General features: G+C 54.4%; 5 protein-coding genes across 5 annotated transcripts; 2 read left to right on the top strand and 3 right to left on the bottom strand.

The window, feature by feature from the left end:
* Window positions 1-192: 192 nt before the first annotated feature.
* On the top strand, window positions 193-2222 carry PPTG_09128 (hypothetical protein; the record flags this gene model as incomplete). The annotated part of the gene is made up of 2 exons (XM_008903999.1): window positions 193-261; window positions 351-2222. The coding sequence occupies 2 exons, from the start codon at window positions 193-195 to the stop codon at window positions 2220-2222; spliced, it is 1941 nt and encodes a 646-aa protein (XP_008902247.1).
* On the bottom strand, window positions 2144-4682 carry PPTG_09127 (hypothetical protein; the record flags this gene model as incomplete). The annotated part of the gene is made up of 1 exon (XM_008903998.1): window positions 2144-4682. The coding sequence occupies one exon, from the start codon at window positions 4680-4682 to the stop codon at window positions 2370-2372; it is 2313 nt and encodes a 770-aa protein (XP_008902246.1). The 3' UTR covers window positions 2144-2369.
* Window positions 4683-4704: 22 nt separating this feature from the next.
* On the bottom strand, window positions 4705-6697 carry PPTG_09126 (hypothetical protein). The gene is made up of 6 exons (XM_008903997.1): window positions 6497-6697; window positions 6319-6416; window positions 5926-6246; window positions 5449-5860; window positions 5190-5357; window positions 4705-5117 (listed from the first exon to the last, which is right to left on the bottom strand). The coding sequence occupies exons 1-6, from the start codon at window positions 6644-6646 to the stop codon at window positions 4956-4958; spliced, it is 1311 nt and encodes a 436-aa protein (XP_008902245.1). The 5' UTR covers window positions 6647-6697; the 3' UTR covers window positions 4705-4955.
* Window positions 6698-6890: 193 nt separating this feature from the next.
* Window positions 6891-8040, top strand: PPTG_22472 (hypothetical protein; the record flags this gene model as incomplete). The annotated part of the gene is made up of 2 exons (XM_008904321.1): window positions 6891-7367; window positions 7426-8040. 2 exons carry the CDS (start codon window positions 6891-6893, stop codon window positions 8038-8040), a joined length of 1092 nt encoding a protein of 363 aa, XP_008902569.1.
* Window positions 8041-8062: 22 nt separating this feature from the next.
* Window positions 8063-10409, bottom strand: PPTG_09125 (hypothetical protein; the record flags this gene model as incomplete). Its single annotated transcript, XM_008903996.1, has 2 exons — window positions 8063-8282; window positions 8347-10409. The coding sequence occupies 2 exons, from the start codon at window positions 10407-10409 to the stop codon at window positions 8063-8065; spliced, it is 2283 nt and encodes a 760-aa protein (XP_008902244.1).
* Between the last annotated feature and the right edge of the window lie 4 nt (window positions 10410-10413).

The following is a 10413-nucleotide window of genomic DNA, read 5'->3' as shown; positions in this document are numbered from 1 at the left end:
CGACCTCCGTGACTGCTCGTACTTCTTCTCGTGCTTCTCCTTCTCCACCGCAATTGGCCTCGCCATTGTCGGCCTTCTCCTCGCCTGCCAGCAGTCGATCGGTGCACTCCAAGGCTCCAACGAGCCAATCCTCTACCTTCGCCACGTCCGCCGCAAGCGTGCTGGACGACAACGAAGAGCTGCAGCACCAGGATGTCTATGACGACAGCTTCCTGTTCGGTGAGCGTGCCGATGACTGGTTCACTACGGCACGCAACCCGCGTACGGATCCGTCGTTCCCGGGCGTCGACCGCGCCACGGGTCGCCTGAATGCCATCAAAATGCCCAACCTCCTTTCATGCTCGCGTCAGGAGATGCTTGACTACTTCGACAACTCGTGGGCCATGACGGACGCGCTGTTCGCCACACTGCAGGGCGAACGCGCCTTCATGACGGCACCGCCGCATCAGCTGCGCCACCCACTCATCTTCTACTACGGTCATCCGACCAGCTTCTTCGTAAACAAGTTCCTGGTATCGGGACTCATCCAGGAACCTGTGAACCCCTACTTCGAGCATATCTTTGAGGTGGGCGTGGATGAAATGCGGTGGGATGATATGAGCAAGAACGAGATGCACTGGCCCCACGTGGCCGATGTATTGGACTACCGTCGCCAGGTCTACCAGCTCATTCGCAGTGTTATCGAGACACACCCGGGCCTTGAGCCTGGACACGAGCAGATCACTGAGAGTAGTCCGCTCTGGGCGCTGCAGATGACGCTTGAACACGAGCGTATCCATCATGAGACGTCCTCGATGCTCATGCTGGAACACCCGGTCGAGTTCTTCCGTAGCACGTCGCTGCTGCCCGACTATCACGAGTCTCTAACGTACGACAATACGGAAGTCGCGCTGCATCCGGTGGCTGGCGTGGATTACCCGGTCAACGAGTTCGTGGACGTGCCGGCCGCCATGGTGCAGATCGGTAAGCCGCGCGACTTCCCGTCATTCGGATGGGACAACGAGTACGGACACCGGGAGGTGAACGTGCCGGCTTGCCGTGCCAACAAGTTCCTCGTATCTAATGGTGAATTTGCCGAGTTCGTGCGTGACGGAGGCTACCTTGAGCCGTCCTACTGGAGCAAATTGGGCTGGGAATGGCGCTGCTTTCGCAACACTAAGTGGCCGGCGTTCTGGGTGCAGGACGGACCTTCGGGTAGCCAACGCTTCAAGTTGCGTGTGCTGTTCGACGTGGTGCCAATGCAGTGGAACTGGCCTGCTCAGGTTAATTTTCACGAGGCCCAGGCGTTCTGCAAGTGGAAGCAAGCTAAGCAGGCGGACAAGAAGGTGGTCTACCACCTCACAACTGAGCCGATCCATCAGCTAATGCGCGGCGCTAAAGACCGCTCTGCCGATGTGTCGTCGGACGATGTTTTGACGATCCCGGAAGGCACCAGCATGGCTGCAGCTACTGGTAAAAACCTCAACTGGTCCTACATGTCATTTTCACCCGTGGACGCCATGCCACCGACAGCTCAAGGTTTCCACGACGTGTTCGGCAATGCCTGGGAATGGTGTGAGGATATGTTCTCGGCTCTTCCTGGTTTCCGCGTCCACCCTTACTACGATGACTTCAGTGAGCCGTGCTTTGATGGCGAGCACAATGTTATCATGGGCGGATCTTTCGCTAGTGCTGGAGACAACGGCGCGTCCAAGTTCGCACGCTATCATTTCCGGCCGCATTTCTTCCAGCATGCAGGTTTCCGTGTCGTGGAGCAGAAGATGGACGATGAAGGCGCTATCACGCTGGCGACGACGGACGTGAATGCTCCGCCCCCATACGTGAACGGAAACCCATTCCGCTCTACTGAGCGTGTGGTGGTGTCAGGTGCTGGTCGCGAGTCGAATGAGGCTGCAGGAACGAGCTGCCAGGGCCTCTTTGAAGATCTTCGACGCAAGAGCGAGCAAGCGCTTGAGTCGTTTGTGGCTTCGTCGACTTCGGACATGACGGACAAGCCTCTTGTGGCTCGTGAAGGTACAGTAGCTGCTGCCAAACTGCGACGTCAAGTCAAGTGTGGTGAGGTTCTAGTGGTGGTGCCCAGTGATGAGGCGACGCCTGCAGTGCTGGAAGACAAGTTCGAGTTGCTCGCGACGGCGGAAGTTCCTGTTTTCACGCAGGAGAGCGCGACGGAAGCTCGTGTAACGGCGGAGACCGTGACGGCTTGGAAGAAGATCCGAGACTAAGTGGTTAAGTACTCGGGAGCGCAGGTTCTTGTATATGCATAAGCGAAATTGAAATTGACCTATTTGTCTTCTTGCTCGAGCTTCGTTAGGTTGGCACTGACCGTCAATACGCTATAGCACAAGCATGTCAACAGGTCAGTCATTGGTTCAGTGAGCAGCGAGTTCAGTCGTGTAGCGCTTGGAGTTGATCTCCGCCCACTGGTCGAGTGTAAGCGGCGGGATGTCGGTGAGATCCTCGAAGCTCTGCGAGACAGGAAGAACCATCGCACTCGTGTCAATCTCACCACCAACTGCCGCTGAAGTCTCCGCTGCAGTCTGCACGTTCTTCGTTAACTCCACCGCGCACTCAAGAAACTGCTGCGTGTACGCTCGCGGCCAGTAGGCAACGCGCCAGAACTCCCGTCCTGGTTGCTCTTTCAGTGCATCCACGCGGCTCAGACGCACGGGACGCGCTTTGTTGGCGTGGCGTTGCAAAATACGCTGCACCTCTTTAATTGTCACGCGTGAAGTGTAGAGCCCTTTGGTTTTCCCACGGTGTAGTGGGAACGTGAAGGCTGCAGCCACCAGAGCCTTCGCTGCATCCTCGAGTGCCATCAGATACACCCTCGAAGACGCCAACGACGGCTCCAGAAGCGGCCACATCATGCGCGACGGAGGAGACGACATGGACGCCTGCATCTCTGCAGATTCCACTTCGTCTTGGGTCTCGGCTTCCACCTCCGCTTCAAATTCCTCATCACCGACGATAGGCACCTCTTTGTTCTCCTCTTCCAGACTACCCAGTCCCTCGCTGGCTTCGTCGCAATTGGACAGCGCTAGAAAATACTCCATGAACAACGGGAGACGTAAGATCGTGTACGCGGCTCCCGACGTCTTGACGCAGCTCTCGATCTCCTCGAGTTGTTCCAGAATGGCGCTGTGCTGAGAAGTAGGAGACCCGACGAAGATCGAGCTGACGAGCACCACACCCCAAGCGTTCGCACGCACAGCAGAGTGCACCACAGCACGCACCACGTCCAGACACGCTCTACCTCCAAGGCGGAGTGGAGGGATCAGTAGCACGACATCCAGTGACGAAAGCTGCTTCAACAGGTCTGCCATCGGATATGGAGGAGCGCCTTCGAGTTGGTACACCGTTGGCGGCAGGGGCACTCCAGGAGATCTGCTACGTCCAGAGACTCCAGGTGCGGCCTTAACCGTACACAACGTTACTTTGGCCTGCTGTAGACTTCCATCGCCACTGTGTCGACCAGGTAGAACAGTCGGGATCGCGCTCTCCCCAACCTCACGCGGCGGAAGCGCCGACGGTGCAGTGATTTGACTCGCCACGAACTTGCTCACTTCGAGAAACAGAGCTTCACCCGAGCCCACAACGAACAACTGCACTTGGTTCTGCGGCGTCCGAGCGAACATCGCAGACGCGTGATGTTGCAGCCATTGGCGGGGATTCATTCGATCTCGCTTGGTCAGCAGTCGAAAGTCACTCGTGCTGCGGAATGCTTCAGGTAGATGCAATGCACGGGGTTCCTCTTTCTCAGTTTGATCTGGTAGACTGTGAGCTTCCAGGAAGATCCGAAGACCAACAGTGCCTTGAGCCACTTGCTCGGGCGTGTGTTTCTCCTTCATCACACGCAGGAAATCTGCGTCGCTCAGTTTGCGGTACTTGATCTCTCGTCCCAGATACTCCGTCAGATAACGAGCCAGCTCGTTGGGGCTGCAGCTAGCGTTGATTCCTCCTGTCAATCGATACACCGACTCGTATTTCCGCTTGGGATTTGCCAGCACTTCAGCCGCCGCGTATCCAACGTCACGAACGGAGATACAGGGCACGTGCGAATCCGTGTCAAAGCACCCGATAAACCGGTTGGCGAACAGTAGTTCGTCTCGACAGTAGAGCAGTGTCTCCATGAGAAGAGGAATGCGTAGAGACACACAACGTCCTGGTTCGGGAAGCTGGTTTCTAGCGTGAACTTCCACGGCCTCGTAGCCTTCCAACACCGCAACATCCGTCGGTGTCTCACCGACCGCTTCCGTTGCTGGCCGCTCCTTGGCGTGCTCTCGGCGACAGCGAGCCAACAACTCAGGGGTAGACAGGATACTGCTGATCACTACGATTCTAGAGACTTGCTCCGCCGCCGCAGCGTCGACGACACGCCTCGAAAAGCGCACGCCACTCTCGGACAGCGCAGGAACGACAAGCACAGCGTCCGCGTTGCGTACAGCACGTCGAAGCGAATCCTCACCGCCTTGTGCGAAGTTACACTGCACGAGAAAGCAGTTGGTCGCGTGTTTCAAGCGCTGAACACGCGGGTCCTTGGTGCTCTCAACTGCGGCCACAAGAGCCACCGACACTTGCTCCTGCGCTGCCAGCACTTCCAGCGCCGAGCGCCCGATGCGACTGGTAGCGCCGAACACCACGATCACACGTGAACGCATCAGCTTACGCAGTTGAATCCCCATGCTTGCTGCCGTTGTAGTAAATAGCGAAATGCTTTATGCGACGGACGTCGCTTTTCTGCTGGGACGAGGCTTCGCTTCTTGCATCTTGGCTGCATCCTAACTGGCGCATGCACACGAGAGTTAGCTCTGAGAAAACGTTGGACAACTAACGGTAGAACAAGTCGAGCCGTCAAAGCGCCACGCAACTCCCGTCTTGGTTAGTTAGAGGAACAAGTTTTTATCATTTTGCTTTGAGTCTCGTCCCCTTGGACGAGTATCCTGCATGGTGTAGCTCTATTTGGACCGGTACACGACCTTCTGAGCCAGTCGCACCATGGCATCTCGCGCGGGAGATGGAGCGAACTGCATGGCCGCCTGGGCTGCCAGCTCTGCCTGGCCAATAGCCAGCGCCTTGGACCTTGCGATACCTGAACTCTTCTCCACCAGCTCACTAGCCTGCAATGCGAGACAATAAAAACATCAGCAACCGCATATTGTCCACCGACAACTTACAAATTTCAGACAAACCATTTCAATGTCGCCCTCCTTAGCGAATTTCCGCTTCGACAGCTCACGCAGCACGGGGAATTCCTCCTGTGCGAGCAGCAATGGAGCCGTTGACAACCCCGATTTAAGGTCGGCTAGTAACGGTTTACCCGTATTAACGCCCTCGTAATCCAGCACATCGTCAATCAACTGAATAAGAAAATAAAAAAAAGAAGTTAGTTATAGTGTCGACCATCGAAATCGCCACTTCAACAATAACTTCAACGTCTGTTTGTATTACCTGGAAGGCAAGGCCGATGTGGCGGCCAAAAGCGAAGCCCAAGTCGCAGATGTGTTGGTCGTGTTTGCCCAGTACCAGCGCCGCCTTGCAGCTGTTGGACATGAGAGAGCCCGTCTTGTAGTAATTCTTGCGTAGATAATACTCAAAGGGAGAAATGTCGTCACGGGCGTCGGCGTTCTTCATCTGCATCACTTCGCCCTTGACCAGGTGCTCGATCGACGTGGACATGAGCTCCACAGCCTCCAGATTGCGCAGACGAGCTAGCGACACGGACGAACGCGCCAGCAGGAAGTCGCCGGCCAGTACCGCCATCTTGCCACCGAACACTTTGTTCACGGACGGCCGGCCGCGACGTGTGTCGGCCTCGTCAATCACGTCGTCGTGCATCAGACTGGCCGTGTGGATCATCTCACTGCAACAACAACAAGGCCTACAGTTAATATCAACATAGAATTACATATAACCGGAGCAACGCACGTGATCTCGGCGAGACGCTGCTGTGCAGCGTGCGTGTACTCCTCAGACTGCGTCTCTGGCAGAGGAGTATCCATGGCGCGACGATGAGCCTCGGCAGCTCGAGCTACCAGCAGTACCATAGTGGGGCGCACCTTCTTGCCGCCGTCGTGCTCGAAGAAGTAGCGCGCCACTGCGGCCAGTACGGGGTGGTCCGATCCGAGGATCCGCTTGATACTATCGTTGACGTTGACCATATCCTGCTTCACGAGTGTGAACGGGTCGGCCAGATTGATCGGGTCTATGGGAAGGTAAGCCAGTGGCACGTCCACGTTGCCCATGGGTCTTCAATATTCAATAATGTAGTGGTTAGTCTGATGAATTGGTGGCGGCGGTATTGCTAATGCAGATTCGTACTGGTCGAAGTCGAGGCTGAGGTTATGATGCAGCTCTGGGCCTCCACCTGCGAGTGCGTATCCGGGTGCCGGATCCAGAATGGAGACTGTGGGCTCATCCTAAAGTAAGCGGTTAAATTGCAGCAGTTAGAGACAATAGAAGAGCACCAGAGTATTGCAGTCAAGACAGCAAGATGTACCACGGCCGAAGCGCTGAGCCACAGATTGGGGTTCGTCTCGAGGTCCGCGCGAATTTTGCTGGCCATGACGCGCACGGCCTGTTCACGCAGACTGCTCATGTGGCGCGCATGGGCGACGAGGGATGCGCCACGCTGCAGGAAGGGCTTCATGTCCTGACGTTGACGCTGCACTGAACCAGCTCGGACGTTGTGAGCCGCCCACCTAAAGCGCAACATTCAGACGAGTTGCGCTGGACGCATAAACGTGCAGTTGGACGGATTATGCTACTAATGCAACATCTGTCAAGGTTATGTTGCAACTCGTTTCTGAAGTGAAGTCTGACGAGATGGCTACACATTAAAAAAAAAAGATGGCTACATTTCTGCCCATTCGCGTCGTTTCGTGCGCATTGAGATGCAGACTCGACGGCGCGACATTGCTTCGTTGCTGGACGAGAACAAGCGACTTCGCGTGCAGTTGAAGAGATATGGTATGGCTCGGCAAGAGGCGGAGAGGCAGGTCGTTGAGCTTCAAGCCTACGCACACCGAGCAGAAACGTCGATGGCGCAGCAGCTTCGACTAAAGGAGACCGAGTGGATGGCCGAGTACGACCGCAGTGTGCACGCATTACTGAAGATCATCCAGTACCATGAGGACGAGAAGGCGCAGCTGAAGGCAGAGGTGGAGCAGTTGAGTGCAACGGCTGCAGTTGCTCCACCCTCGATCACCAAGATGACGCGATCTACTCAGACGGAGACGTTCGAGCCGGCGAAAGTCGCAATAAGGAGGAACAGCGTGCGTTTTGCAAAGGAGACAGGAGACATGGCTTTGAAGAAAGAGGATAAGCCTTTTGTCGACGCAAAGGTGAAGGCCAGTATTGCGCGTATGCAGGTGAGACCGGCAGGACGTATTTATTCTTACGAGAGAGCTCTGACATTTTGTTATTCAGCAACTGTTCGAGCAGCTCCACGTTTCCAGAGATCCACATGACAGCAAGTCTGTCAATCGACCAAAGTCCGTTGGGGATGATGACGTTAAATCAGGGATAACACAAGTTGACAACGAGCACTGTTCTTTCGAACGAAGCTCCAGGTTCAAAGTTACTGTCCTAGAACGACTAGGAGAGCATAAGACTGAGACTCGCACAGTACGACGACGAAAGACTGCTGCAAATACAGCGTGTGAAGATAGAAAGACTATTGAAACCCAAACAGACGAAATTTCGAGCCAAGAGATGCCCTCGATAATACTTCGACAAGACCTGGAGGAGCGCAACCGATTGCTGCACGAGCGGTTGGCGTCTCAACAGAGAGTATTGGATCAGCTGCTGCACACAAAGCTCAAGGACGTAAGTAGCTGCGCGGAGCAGAATGATCCCGTGTCTTCCACTCCGTCATATATACCTGGAGAATTTGCAGGTAACCATCAGGTTGTTGGGGAGACCAACTGTGAAAACCGGATACCAACAGAGATTTCAGCGACGCATCCAGATAGCAATGACGGCATGAATATCGAGTCTGCTGAGATAACTGAGCGGCGTCCATTATCTCCTCCCGCAGCGTGAAAAATAGTATTTCGGAGAGTTATCAATCATCGTGCATCCACTCGGCGAGCTTCGTCACTTCCATCTCAAGATACAGCATCTCTTCACCGTTGCGATTCTGTAGAGGGATTGCAAACGCTTTCCGAGCCTGCTGATTCCACTCAGTAGGACATTGATTGTCGATGGACGCCATAATATTTGCTCGCTCTGCAATCCACCGCTGTTCGGATTCCTCCAGCACTTCACTGTACGTGTTACCCATCCTAACGACCAGACAAAGAATATTAGTTGTGATCGTGTCAAAATGCAACAGTATACTTGACGTACATGGCGATAAGCAAGTTGACGAGGATGATCATGACGAGGACAACGTAGCACAGTACCAGCACTTGAGTGAGCGGATTCATACGGCCACCGGAGCCGTAGTTATCGTCATAATTGACCTCACCCGTGAAGCCCATGACTAATAGCGTACGCATCCTCAAAAACAGTGCATGGGGCCCAACTCGACCATCATGTACCACGTAAATGGCCTGCGAGAATCCGACCAAAACGGCGCTGTAAACTAAGAAAAACCGCACGATATCGTGTGCGATCATTCGCAAGATCATGATCACAAAGGGTCCAGTGGTGCGGAAGCCCAGCAAGAAGAAAAACATGTAAAACCAAGCGAAGATAAGTGCAACAGCGCCCAGAGCGTCTCCTACCTCCTGTTGATGTGCAAGTCTCGCGATTGTGGACGTAAAGAGCGAAATACTCGTCACAGTAGTGCAGATATTGTCCAGTCGACCAGCATCTCCTTCCGTCACGTAGCCTTGAGAGTTGAGCAGCATCTGGTTGCTCTCGTTCATAAACTTCAAAGCGGCTAGCAGTAGTGCCCCCACTTCGGCGAAACCCAGTCCTGTTGCGTCTCCCCGTGAGCCATCGCTGTATTTGCTGTAAGGAGCGAGTGTAGTTGCATTCAGCAGCATAAGGAAGACACAGTAAACTGCCAGACGCCAGAGAAATCGCTGCTTTCCAACGTACTTCCACTTTTTGTGCAAGAGTTGCTGGATTTCCATCATTTTCAGCATTTCAAGCCGCTTTGACACCATTTCTTGTATCACTTTGTGGTTATCCTGAAGCGTACTGGAGATTTTCTCAGTCGAGCAGAGACATTGGATGGCAGTCCGATAACCTTTTCTTCCTTTTGGTGCTAATGGATACGGTAAGGACTCGATTAAGTCGTGAATACGTTGAAAGCGCCCGAAGTCTGGAGCTGGTCGCAATTCTGGCTGCTCGAGATCGAACAACGGCACGTGGATCGCAGTGATGGGGCCATAGCGCCACGCGATCGAAGACGAATGGTTGAAGAGATGCTGAAACATTCGCTGTTGACCGATAGCCGCAGCGAGAGATAGCGGAGTCAACTCGTCGGAGTTGCGATGCATCAGAAAGCAAAGCATTCGCTCGTATCCAGAGTCGCTGGTGCTTTGGAGAAATTCCACTAGGTTGATGTCGCCCTCTCTATAGTCAATCGTCGCAGGAGGGGGTTCTTTCATCGATAGTGACGACTTTCCTGGACTTTGTACGACTACCATGTTCTCCACCTCATGCGTCTCATTATCTGGTTTCTCCTCATATATTACCGGACCAACTTTGGTCGGCGTAAGTTGCTTGGACAGCAGCCTAATGACGTACCGTAACGCGAAATCGTAGACGTCGGGTAAGTCACGGATGACTGCGAGGTGGAGTACGTTATTACCGAACCGATCGCACGAGAAAATGGATGCTAGATCCTTCCCTTCGTCCTCCCCGTCTTGCAGTCGCTCTGCAGTCTCCAGAATATGCAGCGCCATCTCGATCTGGTTGGACGCAAGGGCGAAGAGCACAGGGGTTCCTCCAAAGTAGCATGCCTTTGTGGGGCTGAAAAACTTGCCGGTGGTCTCAGCACGCACCAGCTGTGGTACCTCGCGTACGAGCCACTGAACGAGCTCTGTCTGGCGGTGAATAATAGCGATGTGGAGAATATTTTCGCCTTCGTATGGTGAAGGTTCACATGGATTGTTGGATGTGTATGTAACGGAGGCGAGTACTCTGCATCTCAGTACAATGCGCTTACCAAGCTCGTAGTGGCCAAATAGGAACGCGATATGCACAGGAGCTGCCCCCACCGAGTCCCGCAGCGTCAAACAATTTTCATCCGTGGCGATGAGACGGAGCACAGCATTGGTGTCATTGGCTCGCACTGCTCCGAAGATACCTTCGTCGTGGTCCAGTACTTGCTGCGCCACCACATCCACCTTAGCCTTGGCAGCGGTACGCAGCCAATGCAGATGACTGGACACGCGATGCCGCTGCTTGGGGCGCACCGATCTCCGCCCGATGGAGTTCATGTCCAGTGTAGCCATCCGT

Source organism: Phytophthora parasitica (assembly GCF_000247585.1).
Source record: "Phytophthora parasitica INRA-310 unplaced genomic scaffold supercont2.17, whole genome shotgun sequence".
Taxonomy (NCBI): domain Eukaryota; phylum Oomycota; class Peronosporomycetes; order Peronosporales; family Peronosporaceae; genus Phytophthora; species Phytophthora nicotianae.
Note: the sequence above shows the minus strand (reverse complement) of the source record. Positions and strands in the feature narration are given on the sequence as shown.